General features: G+C 46.2%; 1 protein-coding gene across 2 annotated transcripts in view; it reads right to left on the reverse strand.

Annotated features, from left to right (window-relative positions):
• The window catches only part of LATS1 (large tumor suppressor kinase 1), a 278,558-nt gene extending 261,843 nt beyond the window's left edge, over positions 1 to 16,715 (reverse strand). Inside the window, exons 1-2 of one of the 2 annotated variants that reach the window (XM_078648633.1) lie at positions 16,581 to 16,715; positions 12,309 to 12,806 (exon numbers count right to left, since the gene is read on the reverse strand). In XM_078648633.1, coding sequence (XP_078504759.1) covers positions 12,309 to 12,659 — 351 coding nt within the window. In that variant the 5' untranslated portion in view covers positions 12,660 to 12,806; positions 16,581 to 16,715. Of the gene's footprint in view, positions 1 to 12,308; positions 12,807 to 15,539; positions 15,680 to 16,580 lie in introns of those variants that run through there. The other variant, XM_078648634.1, reaches the window with a different exon arrangement.
• Between the last annotated feature and the right edge of the window lie 2,593 nt (positions 16,716 to 19,308).

The following is a 19,308-nucleotide window of genomic DNA, read 5'->3' on the forward strand; positions in this document are numbered from 1 at the left end:
GACTGCGAACAGGGAAACATGGAGGCCTTTCTCACTCGGTGGCTGGAGGGCTGGCTCCCACCAGAATCCCTCTCTCGTTGCTTTGTAATAGAACGGGCGCACAGAGCGCTTGCTCCGAAACCGCCGGTTGGGGAGCGCCCACAACCGGTGATAGCCAAGCTACTTAATTACCATGATCGGGATACTATCCTAAGACAAGCCCGTTTAAAGGAACCCCTCATGTCTGACAATCAGCGGATTCTGATATTTCCGGATTATACAAGGCTGGTGCAGCGACAGCGGCAATCCTTCACAGCGGCCAAGGCTCGTCTGAGAAGCCTCAAAATCCAGTATGCCTTACTCTATCCGGCTCGTCTGCGAGTGGTGCATCAGTCAAGTACTCTGTTCTTTAATTCTCCGGAGGAAGTATTCACATGGACTGATGAGACAGTACGAGCTAGGCCGAATACCCCGCCGGCTCGGGACTCAGATTGGTCCTCCTCGGCGGCGCCGCGGCGGACCCCCAGACGCTCTCGCAGTAGGAGCAACTGGAGGTCCCACTCCTCAAAACGATCCCCTGCCAAGAGGGGTAATACAGAGGAGACCGACCCTCCAGACACTCAGACAGTAGATCCGTAAAAGGTGATGGACCATGGACTATCCTTTTGAGCTGTACTGCAGTGTAGGAACCGCGAGCGGATACAAGCGGCCTTGCCGGAGATGACGAACGCTTTATGGAAGCACCGTAATACTGTGTAACAGATTTGGACTGGCGGATATGGGATGCGGGATGGTGGGGGGGGGGGGGCGGACTGCAAGGCGGACATTTGCCTCAGGTTAAAAGCAGTTCGGTTTTCTAGGGACATTTATTGCCCCCCTAAGGGGCTAGTTGGGGGTTGAGTGTGTGGTTCATGGGGATCCATTGAAGTGGGTGGCATCCGGCCTCCCGTTGGGGGTCGGAGCGCACCTACACCGCGACAGGTACTTCAACGTTGCTGAGGTATAGGGGAGGCTGGAAATTGGGGCGTTGTTGGGTTGGGGGTCGGTGGGGGCGAAAGGCGCAAGAATTTGGGGAGCGTAGGGGCAGCTATGTACAGCACGATGGTCCACCAGGTTCTATTAAAGTTATATATGCAGTCACAATTCCCTACACCCGGCCGACTAGAGATTCACCTGATAGATGGCGGCTAGAGATCCTGCTTCGGAGCTCCCCAGGGCAGCGCTGCGAATAGTGAGCTGGAATGTAAGGGGCATGCTGGATAAAATTAAGAGGGGCGCTGTGCTGCTACAGGGGAAAAGAGAGAAGGAAGATGTCCTACTGTTGCAAGAGACTCACCTCCTAGGTACCAAGACCCTTAGTTTGCAGCGCTATGGATATCAACAGGTGTTCCACGCCGGTTTTGTCAGGGGATCCCGGGAAGTGGCGGTAATGATTCACCGCAGGGTGTCTTACGTCCACTCCACACAGTGGGTGGATGCCCAGGGCAGATACGTATTTGTCAAGGGAGTGATTGGTGGTGAACCAGTGGTCTTTGGAAGTGTGTATGCTCCTCCTCCGCTGCAATGGTCACTTGTTGAGAAACTGTTCACCGTCTGGGCCGAGATTCCAGACGTGATGGCTGTCATCGGGGGTGACTGGAACCTTGTTATGGATGGTCAAATAGATCGCTGCAGACCAGGTGGTGGGCAGACGGTGAGTGCCCCAACTAGATTGAATGACATGGTGAGGGGCATGTGCTGGATGGATGCATGGCGCTATCAACATATGCATAGTCGGGAATACACATATGTTTCGGCAGTCCATAAATCCTTCTCAAGATTAGATTACCTGTTTGTCCCCTGCACTAGGATTGGGAGGGTGGAATTGACGGATATACTGCCGCGCGGGCTCTCTGCCCATTCCCCCATTACGATTAATATACTTCTAGATAAGAGGTGGCAACCATTTCGATGGCGCCTCTCTACCTGGCACCTGCAACAGGACGATTACCAGTCCCATGTGCGAGAGGCCATAGCCCACTACTGGGACGATGAGGGATCCGGGATGGACGATGTGACCCTCTGGGAGGCTCTGAAGCCCACACTCCAAGGAGTGGATATAGCCTGGTGCGCGAAGGCCCGTAGGACGCGTAGGGAGGGTCTGGAGAGGGCGGCGGATCGGGTCCGCACCCTGGAGGAACAGTGCACGGCGGCAGGGGAGGATGGGGACGTACGAAGGCTGCTGCAGGCGCAGCGGGACTCTGCATCCCTGCACCTTGAGGAGTCACGTCAGGTGTGGCTCGCTACGCAGAGCATAATCTACCAATGGGGAGATAAGTCCAGCACGATGCTGTACAGACTCTGCCAGGGCGCGTTTCAGGCACAGTTGCTGCCGGCTCTTCGAAATGAGGCCGGGGATTCTTTGTGAGATCCCAGGGAGATTGCTGACAGCTTTGCGCGCTATTATGCGGTACAATATGCCCCTAGGGAATCTCTACCGGCGGACGCGGTTGATAAATTTCTTGCGGATCTCCCGCCACAGGGAATATCAGAAGAGGAGCGCAGTCGACTCGAGCTTCCGCTGTACGCAGAAGAATTAGGGAAGGCCCTCGGAGAATTGAACGCAGGGAAAGCCCCAGGACCCAACGGGTTCCCGTGCGAGTTCTTTCGGAAATACCATCTCCAGTTAGGGGCACATTACAAGAAAGCGTTAGATGCGGCTAGGGAGTCTGGCCGCCTACCGGTGGATTGGAGGCATGCCGAAATAGTGGTCTTTTGCAAGCCAGGGAGACCCCCCCGAACGTCATGAATCATATAGACCTATCTCGCTTCTGAATGTTGAGGCGAAGATACTGGCCAAGGCCCTCGCCAATCGCCTCCTTCCATTAATCACTACCTTGGTCCATTCGGATCAGGCGGGTTTTATGCCGCATAGAGCAACAAGATACAACATTAGGCGGGCTCAGGTGGCATTAGAAATGATGCGAGCCACGGGAAGTCAGGCGGCGTTTCTGCTGGCTGATATAGATAGAGCCTTTGACTCGTTGAGTTGGGGCTATTTACACGCACTCCTGCCTCGCCTGAATCTTGGACCCCAGTTCCTATCATATATACGGCTGCTGTATACAGATTTGCGGCGTCTGTGGAAGTGGCTGGGGTTGTCTCTGGCACCTTTCCTGCCGGACGGGGCACCCGACAGGGGTGTCCCCTTTCGCCGTACCTGTGCGCCCTTGCCATGGAACCTTTGGCGGCGTGGGTGCGCATAGACGCGCAGATGAAGGTCTTTGAATGGGAGGCCGGGCCGTCTGACAGGATCGCGCTCTATGCTGACGACGTGCTTTTCTTTCTCACGGACCTCAATAGGTCGGGACCGAGAGTCCTTGAAATTATGAGGGTGTTTGGGGAGGTTTCGGGGCTCCATCTTAATGAGCGGAAATCCACTCTATGGACCCTGGGTAACTGGGCATCGGCTCTGCAGGGGGCGACCGGGGGTATAAAGTACCTCGGGGTGTTCCTAACAGACATACCTGGAGTCTCGTGGGAACGCAATTTCGTTCCTGTCTGGGACCGGGTCCGGTCGGACATGAAAACATGGTCCCGTATGCCCTTGAATATATATGGACGCTCGGCCATTTTCAAGATGGTGGCCCTCCCTCGTTTGCTATATCAACTGCAGAACCACCCCTACCCTATCTCGCCGCAGTGGTTTCGCCAGGTTAATTCGGCACTAGGCCAATTCCTCTGGGCAGGGGGTGCCGTAAGAGTGGCGCTCCGCACCGGTTTCCTCTCCACATATTGCTGCGGCTTAGCATCATCGGATGTCCTATCATATTATCAGGCATCTCACTTGTTAGAATTGAATAAGTGATGGTATGGAGATCGGGGTGACCCGGCTTACACCATGGAGAGGTTTTTGATGGAGCCGGACACTCTACATACGTTACTATACTCGGCGGGGAAGAGGAAGCGGCTCCCGGTGGTTACGCAGGTGGTCTTTCAGATCTGGCGCCGGGCGCTTTGCCGCATGGGATGGTGGAACTGGCTGACTGAGGAGAGCCCGTTGTGGCAGAATGGCCGCTTGCCGGCTTTGGCGGCCTTGCAGGGGTTCCGTGGCTGGGACGTGATAGGGATCTCGGCGTTGGGCCATGTCATGAAAGGCACGACCCTTAAATCATTCCAGGACCTGAGGGACGAATATGACATGCCCCAAACCCAATTCTTCAAATACTTGCAGTTCCGACATGCCATCTCCCTGCCCTGGAGGGACTAGACTCCTTACCTGAATTCAGCCCTCTGGAAGCTAAGTTATTTATGGGGGAATTAGAGGAAAAGAAAATATCACGCATTTATCAGTCATTGGTTACCCATTGCTCCTCCTCTCTAGACAAATTGCGGACCACCTGGGAGGGAGATGTGGGAGAGCTGGAAGAAGAGGATTGGAGGGAGGCGGCCATCGCCGTAAGATTGCGCTTCATCCAATTTAAATATCTACATAGAGCTTACTACACTAGAGAGAGACTGTGGCGGGCCGGTTTGATTGCTTCCCCCGACTGTCTGAGATGTGGCCGGGAGGTGGGCACTTTCCTGCATACGGTATGGTCTTGTGGGGCCCTGTAGAGATACTGGACGTGTGTTTAGGACTGCTTAGATGAAGTGTTGGGCTGGAAGCTCCCCCGTACATCGCGGCTGGGCCTTCTCCATGTAATGGAACAAGTGGGTGGTAACATCTACAAACGACACTTACTGCTCCTAGGCCTTACGGTGGCCAAGAGGGATGTGGCCCGCGCCTGGAAGGACCCTAGGGCCCCACCGGTAGGAGTGTGGAAACAGGGATTAGATTACTGTATGGGATTAGAGCGTCCAGTGTTTGAGGCCCGAGGCTGCCCCAAGAAGCACTACAAAATATGGAAGAGATGGGCGGAGTACAGGGGATTGTGGCTGGAGCCGCCAGTACAGCGGGATGTCGCTGCTGAACAACTGCTTTGAGTACCAGGGTGTGCATCATCAGTTTCATAATGACTGTTTTGCTTGGACCTGTGCGGACATCGTGAAAGGGGCTAGGGTGGGATCCGGGAGGGGGTAGTTCTTACAGGGCAGGGGGGGTGGGAGAATTCCAATTATGATGTTTTATTTTGACTGCTGTATTGATCGCTACTCTTTGCATTTTGATCTTATACTCACAGCCCCTCCGGGGTTCGGAGTACTGTGGTTGTCTTGCAATCTTACTCAAGAAAACAATACAATATTGTTCTGAAAAAAAGAAATAAAAGGGGAAGAGCTAGCCATGCAATAGACCATCCACCATCTTTGGAGTATGCAGTGCAGCTCTGCCATCAAGTGGGGTTCAGGGTCCTTGGATGTGAGGAGGCTTGGAAGGCAGTAACCCTGGTTGGTGGCAGAGGAAGTTCACTTGGGGACTGGTCTCCACAAAAGAGGGACACACAATCTCCTGAGATATTCTGGCTATCTCTGCCCCTTAGCATAGTAACAGAGATGCTTCAACCAACATCCAGCACACTTAAGTGCTTAATTAGCAGAAGCTCTCCTTAATGAATATCTAGTGAATGGGTTTGACTGTTTGCCAGCAGCCAATAAGTTGAGATGATTTTTTATTTTGTTACCTAGATTTCCATTATTAGCATAAATAACCTTTCAAGACGAGTTTCTTCCTTAGTTAGTACCAGTCTAGACTCCTTTAAACTGATATCCTCTGGTGCCCTGCCGTTGTCTAACTAACTTATACCAAAGTAATGAATCAACTTCTGCTTATACACTTGCATGGTATGAGATGAACTTAGGTACACAGGTCTGCAGCCTGCTCTGCATGCCCTAGGACTACCTTTAGGTGATTGTACGGTCTGTTTTTGGAGCACCAGGCCATCGAGCCTCCAGACGGGAACCCATTGCGGCCCCACTACGAGCACATCACGGCTCGCACGGATAAGGCCCACGCTATTGAGCGCCATGCAGAGATTACAAACCGCATATTACGGTTAAACTTCCATTTGAAGTTCCCCGTCGAGCCCACGCTAGATGCTAGGCTTCAAGGGTCTGAATTGAACCGACCCAACTGGGTTTATATCCGCACATTCTCTGACGCCGCTCAACTACGAAGCGGACACGGCATCAGCTATATCGGAAGCCTATTGCTCATTTGAAGTGTCTCCAGCCACTCCCGGCCAACCTTGCCTCGTTTGTGGCTCACTCGACCAATCAGGCAAAGTCAATTATAGTCCTGAAGATGATCCCACTATACTTTAGGAGATAGGGATCGAAACGTTCGTCGACTGTTTTGCAGTACTGCTTGTTTTATGATTCATATTTTTCACGGCAGTTACTGTGGGTCTGTGCTTATTTAAAAATTTGTTTGCATTGTATTATAAGCCACCCTGCTCTCCTTGTTTGCCTGTAAACTCCTTTTCTTTTTCCCTTGTATTGTTTTCTTCTGACTAGGTACAGGCTTGTGCCCAGTTACCAATGTGCGACTTGTCTCGCCTTATTCTGCCTATACTAAAAATTGCTTTCAAAATAAATGCTTCTCGGTCCGGCTGGACATTGAAGAAGAAAAACACAGCCTTTATCTCGAGCCTGTGTAAATTATTTCTCTAAGTATTACTCAAAAACCTAGGACCTTTGTTAAACAAAAGTAACCCTGGTTGGTGGCAGAGGAAGTTCACTTGGGGACTGGTCTCCACAAAAGAGGGACACACAATCTCCTGAGATATTCTGGCTATCTCTGCCCCTTAGCATAGTAACAGAGATGCTTCAACCAACATCCAGCACACTTAAGTGCTTAATTAGCAGAAGCTCTCCTTAATGAATATCTAGTGAATGGGTTTGACTGTTTGCCAGCAGCCAATAAGTTGAGATGATTTTTTATTTTGTTACCTAGATTTCCATTATTAGCATAAATAACCTTTCAAGACGAGTTTCTTCCTTAGTTAGTACCAGTCTCGACTCCTTTAAACTGATATCCTCTGGTGCCCTGCCGTTGTCTAACTAACTTATACCAAAGTAATGAATCAACTTCTGCTTATACACTTGCATGGTATGAGATGAACTTAGGTACACAGGTCTGCAGCCTACTCTGCATGCCCTAGGACTACCTTTATGTGATTGTACGGTCTGTTTAAAAAGTGCAGGAACTGACAGGTAACACTAAAATGAATAAGCAACAGAATCAGCTGTGAATTTAATTATTTCATGGATGATGCGGTTGCTTGCCGCATGCTTGACAAAGATAAATGGTTGAAAGAAAGACATGCAACTTCCGTCGCACTGAGGAGAGTGAAAGTTAAAAGAAAACAAAGGTAAATAAAAGAAAACTGAAACCTGGCTAAATCCAGCTTCCACTCCCATCTTAGACCTCCTAGTGCCCCCTACTCATGACATAATTAGGCTTGACAGAGTTCTGAAATTGGGTGGGGGACTAGCATGTATTCACAGAAACACACTCTTGGTTTCTCAATCAGACTCTTTGACGCATTCCTCCTGTGAATACCTCTGTCTCACTATATCAAGTAAGAACCTACCGGTGTGCAAACTCCACACCTTTTAACACCCCCTCGGGTGACAATCTCCCTTTCACTGAGCAACTAATGGAAATCATCTTGAGTAATGTTAATTCAGCGATGGCACAAATCTTCCTTGGCGATTTCAACCTTCATTGGTTTAACCCCAACGACCCCCCTGCATCTTGCATGAAGTCCTTATTTGATCATGATCTGATGCAGCACTGTGTCCAACCAATGCATAACAAAGGAGAAACGTTGACCTCATTATCTCTAAAGAGCAGTCTATCTCCATAGATTCCATCACCCCCTGTGACTGGTCTGACCACCATTGCATCCTTTTTTATATCAACAGGGAGGTATTGTTGAGAAAGTCTCAACCACTAAAATCTAAAATATGGAAAAGGGACATAAGAGCCATAAACTCTGACGAACTAGCTGCCCACTGCAAACCTACCCTCTCCTTCCAAGCTGATATAATTGCGGCACAATCACTAACCAACGCCTACAATTCAACCATCTCCGACATCATGGGGAATATTGCTCCACTCCAACTAAAAAATGCCTCGACAAAAATTTCCAAACCCTGGTATAATGAAAATTTAAACTCCGCAACCTTAGGGTATTTGAACGGTCATGGCGAGCCAATCCCTCCTCGGACCAACTAAAACTCCTTAGAGATGCCAGGAGCCGATACAACTAACAAATCAAGAGTGCTAAGGCAACTTACTTCAGACACCAACTGGATGAAGCGACAAACCGCCCCAAGAAACTCTTCGAATTGGTCAAACAACAATCAGTCGTTGGGTCTAACCAATCTGATCCTGGTGACAACCCCCCCTCCTGCGATGAACTTGCCGCCTTCTTCGCAGAGAAAGCATGAATCATCTCCATGGACCTCGCTTCTAAGAAGGCTCTACTACCTTCTCCCATTGCTGCCTCATCCATTGACCCCTCTGTTAGGTGCAAATCAACCCCCACGAAACCCAAGAACAATGCATCATGGGGCACTTTTACCAGTTTTAGTGAATATGATTTTTTCAAGATTCTTCAGAATATCAACCCCTCCAACTGCTACAGCGACCCTCTACCCCCTTCTATCTTCAAAGAAATCAAAAATGCACTGATCCCCACGTGGACTAGGATTGTTAATGCTTCCCTAGAACAAGGCATGATCCATGAATGCCTAAAAGCAGCTCAGATTACACCAATACTAAAAAAAACTAACGCTGACAAATCTGATCTCAATAATTTCCGCCCCATCTCCAACATCCCCACTATAGCAAAACTACTAGAAAAATGTGTTCAATCCCAACTCTGTGCCCACATAGAGAACTTCAAACTTCTAGACCAGCATCAATCGGGCTTTAGGAAGTGGCACAGCACCGAATCGACTCTCATTCACGTTTTTGATGACATTTTAATTATGCTCGACCAAAAGGAATCCTGCCTACTGACACTCCTCAACCTTTCCTCCGCTTTTGATACGTTTAATCATGACAACCTCCTATCCATCTTGCAAAATAGAATAGGTTTTTCTGATCAGGTGTTACTATGGTTCTCATCCTTCCTGCACCACAGAACTCAGTGTCAAGGTAAACCAGTCTATCTCAGAGCCCTCGCCTGTACTCATGGGGGTCCCTCAAGGATCCGCTCTATCGCCTATCCTCTTCAATCTTTTCCTGGAACCTCTTGCTCATTCTCTAAATTCCATGAAGATTCTAATCCACGTGTATGCAGACGACACGCAATTATATCTGAAAATCTCATCCTCGGAAAACATCATCTCACTCAATACTACCCTAATGTTTACTCAAAGCTGGTTAACGGAGAATCATCCACTGCTCAACACCTCAAAAACAGAATTCCTGCTCATCTCCCCTCTGAATCTCATCCCCAAAATAGACCTCTGGCTGAGTCGCCTCACTGCTTTGAACTGTACGCCTCTCATCGTAGATGCAGCCAAGTCTCTCAGTATCACTATGGACAAGCACCTGAACATGAAAGGTCATATCAGTAATGTATGCAAAGGAGCTAACCACTTGCTGAGATCTCTCAGAAATATCAAACCCTTCCTTCCTCCAAATGATTTCAAGCAAGTGGTCCAAGCGCTTGTCTTGCCGAGGTTAGACTGCGGCAGTGCTACCCTATGTGGCCTGCCCAAATACACTCTGGCTCCACTAAGGGCTGTACTTAACTCGACTGCCAGACTGGTTACTGATACCAAGCAAAAAGATCTTACATCCCCAGTCCTAAAATCCCGCAATTGGCTGCCCTTTGAAGCACGAACGCATGTGATGAGATATACAAGACAAGGGTACAACCGATGGTCATACGTGATGCTCCCACACGTTGTTAGCAAGAGGTAGCCTTGGATCTTTTGGGGCCTTTGCTAAGCAAGACTGGTCAATAGTAATCTCTTGTGTTGATGGACATGTACTCAAGATGGTCAGAGTTAAGGTAACAAAGTATCAAGACTAAAGATGTTAGATTTTTAGAGGACATCTTCTGCAGAGACGGTCTCCCTGATTCACTCTTAACAGACAATGGAGTACATCTAGTCTGAAAGGAACTTGAGGCGTTCTTGGCAAAAAGAGGTATTAAGCACCAGTGTTGTTACATCTATCATCCCGAAACTAACAGTATGGTGGAGCGGTTCAACCGTGTGCTAAAAGAGTCCATTCAGCTGGCTAAGGACCAAGGCAGGGAGTGGAAGTCTGAAATGGTTGAGAGGGTGATGGTTTATCGCCTAACTCCTCACTCTACTATGGGGAAAATGTTCTTTGAATTGTTTAGGGGCTGGATTCTCAACACCTACATGTTTCAGTCTTGGATGAGGGGAAAGGGTGTGGGTAAGGTGGCTCATTGGCAAGCAATTCAGGATCTCAAGTCCGTCAAGAGAAAAGAAAACGTTGATGCTAGACTTGCTGTTTCTCACACGGTAGTTTGTGTGGGTGACAGAGTGAGAGTACATTATCCTCTAAATCTGCTGGTGCTAAATTCTCTTCACCTTCTAAGGTGACCAAGTTGTTTCGTAATGCTATAAAACTGGACAACAGACGCATATGGAACTTGGGCAGGATTGCCCTCATGCATTCTAGTGGTCGTGCAGAACTGGACGCCTGTTTGGTGCCATCTGATATTGCTTCAACTTTGCGCCGAAGCTCTCGTACAAGTAAAGCTCTGGAGGCACGGCGTGATTTTGTCTGCCATTAAGTTGTGTTCCTGTGTTTCTTATGTTCTTCCATCTCTTTAAATGTAAAGGGGGAAGGTGTGTAGTAAGTATAACCTAACCTGCTCTCTGCTGTCTCCAGCTTATTTCCATGTAAGCTAGAACTCTTAGAGGTGTTTTGGAGTATTTATTCATTAGAACCTTTTGTTTAGAACTCCAATGGTCACTGGCTGTTGGGGTGCCCTGTGAATAGGACGTTTCTTTATACAGGAATCTACCAATAAAAAAAAAGATATACCGTTCACATTTATGGGACTCCTGTACTTCTTCACATTTTGCTTGCAAACTTTCCATTTGTATAATAACCTTGGAAGAAGCAGGCTCAAATCTTTCGATGTCTATATTTTTTTCTTCTGTCATGCAATGGAATCAGTTAATTGAGAAATTAAAGCAATACAATTTGGGTAACATTGCTCACAACAACTTTAGAAATCCCTTTCCACAACAAGCTTTGGAAAGCAAATAGGTCTCACCTTTGGGACCTACTGGTTTTACCAATATTTTGTCATGCTGTACAGCATTCCTGATAATTTGAAACATGCCAAAATAAGACAAAAAAAGCCTACTGTTTCAAATTATTTTATGCAGAGTTTTATATAGCGCAAACTAGACCCGAACCGAATCCGGTATCAGAGCGCTTTACATAGCACCAGTTACGTTACATGAGAACGGACACACATTTATTTTCATTCAATTTGTAGCTGTGCGCACGAAACATGTGCCTACAAAATAACAACTGCTATATTCTTTGCAGATCCACCTTAGATCAGCAAATTTAAAAAAAAGTGTGGAGGGAGCAACATGTGCGAAAGGAACACATAGGCAAAGCAGGTGAGGGGAAGCAACATAGGCAGGGGTTTCAGAAACATGGGGGACTAGTGGGAGATGAAGGAACAGAGGGGCAGGACGCCACACTTAGGGTGCAGGTAGGGGAAGAAGGAAGACGGAGGGAGTGGGTAGGTAAGGAATGTGGAGGAAGTGGGGGCAGCAGACTGGGAGAAAAAACAACAACATGAGGGCAGGAGAGAACACAAATGGGAGACTAAGAGTGCATTTGGATCTGATAGGGGGTATAAGCACACAGGGGAGAAAGCAAAGCATGCGGGGGAACCACCAGGAGCAAGTGCATAAGTGAGAGAGTGGGGGAACCAAACAGATGGAAGCGGGGACTGAGAAAGGCGCACACTAGGGAAACAGCTGGAAAACACTTGCACTTTCACAGAGTGCTTAAACAAAAAGAAAAATGTAGTGTCTGAAAAAACGAGCTATGCAAGTATACAATAATACATCAATGCTACAGTAGAGGGGCAAACACAAGAAGAGGAAAAAGAGAGCATACACACACGCTTTTGGATAAGAAGCAAGAAAACAAGACCGACAATTAAATCAACCAATGGTAAGCAAGAGGCAGGCTCTAAGCACAGTGTAAGCTAACAATATGTCTTCCAACAGATAGCAATTGCATTATCAAGTAGGCAAGCCATAAGAATGTAATGTTTCACTAAAATGCAACATATTGAAACAAAGGTTTCAAATATTTTTTTTAATTAATTAAAGTAATTAAGCAACTCAGTTACAACAACTGTCACAAAGCAACCAATGCTCACCTCCTCAAACCCAGCTTCAAGCAGGTCTTGATACATTTGCTGGTTGATTTCAGAGCCCCCACGAGTTGAAGAGCTTGATTCATTTGCAAAGGGAAGCAGGGAGTTCCGAATCTGTTGTAGGGCTTTATGATGTGTCACAAATTTTGGAGGATTGCGTCCTTGTCGAGAGTCTTCAGCAGACACTTTTGCTATTTTCTGATCAGCCTTGACAGCCTCTGATGGCTTTGGCAGATGCCGAAGGCTTTCCCTAATTTCCAGCAACATCTGGCGACTACTACCAGTGAAGTTACTGGCAGGAAATGTTTTAGGCCTCATTTGCCGATGGCCTTCCGATTTCTCGCCCCTCTTCATGAAAACATGTAATATATGCAGCCTCTACCTGGGACTTCAGCACACAAATCCTCAATGAAAGGTGCTTGGCTTCAAGATTCGGCAACATGCATGGATTCAAACTGTCTCTCGTCTGTTCTCGTAATGTTGCACAGCAAAGAGTTCATCCTGGAAGGAAACAGGGTGGTTATCAAGGAGTTGATAAATGAGACAGAAACTAATGCTTCGTGACTCCCTACAACGTGTTCATCCTTAAAAGATACTGGATTTGTGCTGGATATATTCAAAAAGGTTTCGTACATCTCCAGATAAGATAGAGCAACAAAACAAGTGGGACTCAGCATTATCTCCCAAACACATTACACAAATAGAATGGAAAAGTGTAAGAGTTTTTCATAAGCCATGCCCACATAAACTTCACCATAACTTCTTTGGCATTCATATCGGCACATCAAAACACATTCCTCCATCATAAAAGAAACCTAACAGTTTTATTGGAAGATTTCGTTATTTACTGGGCGCTGCATACCATGCTTAACACCTGGGGCTAATCGACCATTAACTCAACATAAGCAATGGCTCCAGGCAAAGGAGAATGAGAAGAAACTTTTCTCAGATACACAGGTTTCGTACGAGAGACGCCCAGAGATCCCAGAGTCAAAAAAAAGTGGGAATGAAAATAGGAAGTATTTTGGGGGATCTAGAGTGGAGGGGTGTTTACATCAAGATGCATAAAACTGTGAGATTGGCTGCATCAAGGAAAGCTTTAGCAAAAATAACTACATAGTGGTACCAAATACCAGTGAAACATTGGGAATAAGAAATGAACATATGAGAAATTCCGGAGAGGAGGAAGGAACAGTTGTAATCACACACCTATTATGGCTGTGTCTGAAACTTATAATAATTTAGGAAAAATTTATTTGACACAATTGGTGACATGTCCCAACCCAATAATCCAGACATGTCATACTTGGCCTGACACAATCAGCCTATACCTTGTTCTTCTCCAATAGTAGCCATCTGTCATTGCACTCTGTGCGGTGAAAATGTCCATCTCTATATTCTGGTGTCGGTACAGACCACCATACCAGAAAGAATGGCTCTGTAGACATTGGGATGGACTGGTAATAGAAAAATCACATACAATATCTCACGAAGACTGCAGAACTATGAACCAACAGAGTACAGTTATTGTAGTGTTAGCCAATCAAAAGCAGAGAGCTCACATCCCTTCTGTACCTTAAAATACATAATATAGAATGTAACGATGACACAAGGGGGTGACCAGCAGCTACCCACGCTGACCACTATTCGCCATGTGAGGTATTTCCATTAATAAAAGAAACTGTATTTCTGATAAATTATGTATCCACTAAATGAAGTTTCTGTTATGCCAGTTCTCTAAAAAAAGGATTCTATCATTTATTTTAACGAAGGTACAGACTATGTAGCCAGGCTGAGCAGAAGCCAGAGGTTTGCGGTCCTGGCAGTCTTTAACAAACAAGGCTCGTAAACAGCAGAACAATGGACAGCTGGGCTTGAGCTCTGGACTGAATAAGGAAGAACCTTTAAAACCTCACTTTTGGGTCTTCGCTAAAGACAGACATCAATTATTTACTGGCAGACCTATTATTCCCAATACACAACTTGAACTTGGAGTGAGCTTTGGGTTAGTCCCCCTTGCTTTTGACTGGATAGCTTTGTTGTCTATTTCAGGTTGTTTCCTTTGAGTTTGATGGTGTACTTAGTTATTTTGTTTCTCTCTCCCAGAAGCATTAGAGCTCACGGTGTTCTCACTGAATGAGATGGACCCTTTCAGTAGTGGCTTGAACAGATTTTTTGTTTTACTGAACATTTAGCACTCCATGGGAGTGCCTATGTTCTTTGCACTCTTCCCTGCTTCTTCCTCTGCTTCTGAAATCCGGGTGCTCTCTTTTAACACTACCAGGCACAGCTTATACCATTACATAATATATCACTTATACCATCTGAAATCAAAGCATTCATAATAACAGAAATGACATATCAAATCCGATCATTTCTGAGAACACAGTGCTTGGTAGAGTGGCGAGTTATGGTTATTGTTGTGTGCTTAGCAAGATGAAAACAGTGTTATGGAGGAGCACTAATTAGTATAATGTGAACGTGATGCATAAATGATACATTTATGGTATAACTAACTTTTAATATTTTATTTTCTATGCACTTTAAGTTTGGTTAATATAGAAAGTAAAAATATAGTAATTTAAATGTGATACGTACATGAGAAATTTAAGGTATAACTATAGAATTTCTAATGTTAGTCGTTTAAGTTTGGTTTGTATAGAAATAATAAACATATACATATATATATATATATATATATATATATATATATATATATATATATATACACACACACACACACACCAAAAAGTGCATCTTCCGAAACCAAAAATCCCTAGGGAGATGGTGCATGCACCAGTGGAGCACGCCGACAAAGTCAAGGTTGTCACCAAAATAGAATAATAAGCATTCTCAAAAACAGGCTCAATAGATGCAGGAATCAGTTTATTCACACATATAATTACCAGACACATGGGAAAGCTACAACAGGTCTGCGGAACAAATATAAATTTTGTCAACCACATTTCATTAATCACACAGAAAGAGGATTCCCTAGAAGACTGGTACGCCAGGCAGTAAAAGGGTATGGTATACCTGGAGGGAAACACTGCTGACACAAAAGAATAGAACGGAGGAGACAGCCCTAAGATGTGGCATGATGTCCTCGTTCGTCTTTACTCATGGCAAAGATGGTAGTCTTTCAACATTATGAGGTTAGTGGTTTGAGCACCCCTTCTGGTCCAAAAAGACCACAATTCAGGAGACAAGCCTATGTCATGGTGGGGCACTCACATGATCTGTGGTCGCCCATGACAACAAACAGCAGCAGGTGGAACCAGGTATCATTGCAGTTGGGGACACTCAGGGCTGGGGTACACGTCCATCACCGTGCGAGGGACTTGCCAATCTCAACGTAGTTTGGTGATCATGTTCTGCTTGGAGTAATGAAAATTACGGGTAAGTAGCCCAGCATTTCCGTAGTTCTGCCAGTTGTTACAAAGCAATGTGATAAAATGTGTTCTCCAACAAGCGTCTTTTATTGCCTCCCTTTTCCCCTTTCTGTTCTTGGTTCCTCGGCGAACACTGCGCTCTGAGGATTCCATGAGAGCGCCTCAGTTACTGTTCGTTGAGGCCGACTGGAGATTGGATTAATTAATAGACGGCAGACTTCAAGTGAGGGAAAGCCTATCCCTCACCTGGAGGCTGCCGTCTCATTATTCTCTCGTATCGCAACACCAGTCCCTTTGTGCTAAGCAGGTTGCAGCAACCTCTGCTGTACATTAAAATTATGGGAAGCACTCCAACCCTTAGTGTCACATTCTGGCACTTGTAATCTTACACTAAAGTAAAAAACACCAGACCCTGGAGTATGTATATGTATGTGTGTGTATATATATATATATATATATATATATATATATGTTGGTGAGCAACTCACACCTCACCAATTCCCGAGTATAGGACCCCCATCTGCGAGCAGTAAAAGACTAGACAATGGCAGGCTCAATTTCTCCTGACTTTGCACTGTGATGACAGTAAACCCAAGGACGCAGTTTTCGCCGTTAACTGGATGAGTTGTGGGGGTTGGGGGCTGAATTCTTGGTGTTAACAAGGGGAGGTACCGTGAAAGTGGGTTCGAACACATAATGCTTTGTGTCTGGTTGCGGACTATGCCGCACTAATAGGAAAAGACAGCCCGTGAATTCCTTTCACTTCCTCGCGCAGAAAAGCAAAACGCCTATTCGCATGTGCCCTGGTCCTTCCCTGAGCACCAGCGTGCCCATCTCTCTAGGCCTCTGCGGCCCAACGGCACACCCTCCAACTCCCGTATACCTCGATTGGCCGGGTCGGGCTCCTCCATTCTCTCCGCAGGTAGGGGGGTGTTGCTCGGTCGTTCCGCCCTTTCCGGTACCACTAGTCTTCCGTCGCCAGAAACAGCCAATCACCGACCGCGGGACTGCATTGTTGTGGCGTAAACATGAAAAGAGGACAGAGGCTAAAACCATGGAAACAGAAGACAGACTTTTCGGTCTGCCTCAGCACTTTTTCTAGTGCTTACAGTTCTCAAGTCGGTGTGCTGGCGAAGTGTTCAGCATACAGCACAACAGTCCAACCGATAAAGAGTGCACATCTACTTAGCTAGCAGCATATAATTGACTGGTGAAAGAGTGGCGTACTAGCAGTAGTATTATTACGCTCAATGTATTAAAAACTCATTATATGTGTGTTTGTTCTGAAATTAAAAAAAGTAACACCCCCACGTGGCAAGCATTGTTTCTGTGCTATTTGCATGTCGAATGCGAAATTGTTCGATGAAGATCTGGAAGTCTTTGCAATTCTATAGCACCGACAATCTATAACTTCGCCATGGAGTCCTTATTTCCGTATACATTGTGGCTCCGGCAGTCCTTCTTTAGTTTTCGCTTTTTAGAACACGTCAATGTAAATAAAGAAACCGTCACACAAGAGAGAAGTGGGAAGGGTGCTGGGGGAAAACAAGCAGCGCCTTATCTGCCATTTCCTGCGAGTGCGGCGGTAGTTTGCTGTCAGTGAACTGGTCTAATAGAACAACTTAAACATCTCATTTACCCCCGCTTTTGATTGTAGCGGACTTTAACATATGTCGGAATAAATAACTTTGACAAGTGTGCAGATAGAGGCCAACCTGTACCTACCTAGATTATGGTGAGTTACAGGTTAAGGGACAGTTGTAGCTTGGGGGCCTTGTTATCCTTGTAAATCGTGTCGATTATTACAACCACCCCAAAAGTTTTTTGAGAGGCATTGCTTATGTTATACCTGCAACGTTTCCATATTGCTTAAATATGACTTTCCCATTATTTGTGTGCGTTTGTGTGAGCAATTCCACAACACTGTGTAGCACGTTGTGTGATAGTCAAGTAAAAACAAGCATTTGCAATGCAATAGGTCTCGCATCTGCGAGAGTTAGAACTACTGACTCAGTAAATGACAATGTCTTTTATGTATGTATTTTTGTTTTGAGTGGAGTTCATGTATGTGGTGTGGAGAGGAATTATGTGGGTTGAATCAGTGGCATAACGAAACTGAGGGGGGCCTGCAGAGTATGTGGAGGGGCCCCTCTGGGCTCAATCTTGAGCTCGCCAGCTGAAGTGCAGTGCTGAGGGGGCCCCCTGAAGGTTGTGGGGTCCACCGCACTGCGGGGACCTGTGTTACGCCCCTGGGTTGAATTGGAATTCTTAGTTGTGGAAATGTGTGGTGTATTTGTGTAGTGGAATTATGTGGCATGGTGAATACATAGGGGTGAGAGCTACACGGAATGGATAGAAAGGAAGATAGAGAAGGATAGGTAGTTGGTGCACGGAGCCAGGAATAAACTCCAGCAGAGGAGCAGAAAGAGTATGTGAGAAATAAGGGAAGAGCAGGCTATAGACGCACAAAGAGGGAGGTTCTGTGTACGCAGAAGACACACTAAGAAGAGGAGAAGTGTGTGGGTTTGCGGGATGGAAATCTTGAAAAGGCATGGGACAGAAACTGTGCTTAAATACCTAAAGCAAGGATACTTCTTTCTCGCTCTTCTCCACTCATTCGCCCTCTTCCTTTATTTCCATTTGATATTTGACTATTCTGATTCTTAGCATTCATCTGGTTATTGTTTTGAGAACCACGGTTTGCTTCTTGGTGTTCTGCCAACTTCAATTGTGCCCACATCATTTTCTCTTTTAACTTTTTGTGTTTTGCATCAATATCATCACCACAATACATTGCATACTTCAAGATGTCGTCTATGGGCTTGCTTTGCCAGTAAAGCATATGCTGTTGAATCATCTGACTAATTTCTGATCTCAATCCATTCGCAAATCTATATACAAAATGTCCCATATCCTTATCACCAATATTTTTGAATCCACTATACTGTTTAAATACCTGCAATAACCTTTCGTAATATGCATGCCCTGACTCCTTTGGTTCTTGAGTTCTATCTATTTTTTTTTTTTTTCACAACAAAATTTTTATTATTCAATTGAAGGGAGGCAGAGCAAAAGCCGTGGTTCCCCACAATCAGGAGAGTACCACCAAACATTGTAACACATTGTACGTTTGTCATTGTAAAGCTAAGTAAATTGAGCATAGAGCAAAGTAGGCTACCCTTCCCTTTACCCCTATCCCTCCCAACATCCCAAAAGGCCCAACTACCCCACTACCCACCCCGTATCCCACCCTAACCCCATGCACGTGTAGAATGAAACTCGGTTGTTAACGGTCGTGAGGTATGACACAGTAATGAGGCCCTCTCAGAACCTCTGCCTAGAACTCCTCCTCATTCGCCGCAGGGGGATCAAGCGGCAACCCCCTATATTCCGCCCACCTCTTCCAGATCTTAAAATGTTTACGGGGGCAGCCTCTCGCTTCAAAAATCGGCCGCTCCAGTCCCATATAATAATCCAGGGCAGCCTTCCATGCACACAGGGGGGGGCTCGGACTCCTTTCCATGCTCTGGCCAGGTCTCTCTTGGCCACCACCAGTCCCAGTAGCAACAGGTGGCGCTTGTATATGTTCCCACCAACTCCTTCGAGTACGT

This window comes from Lissotriton helveticus, chromosome 6 (genome assembly GCF_964261635.1).
Source record: "Lissotriton helveticus chromosome 6, aLisHel1.1, whole genome shotgun sequence".
NCBI classification, from domain to species: domain Eukaryota; kingdom Metazoa; phylum Chordata; class Amphibia; order Caudata; family Salamandridae; genus Lissotriton; species Lissotriton helveticus.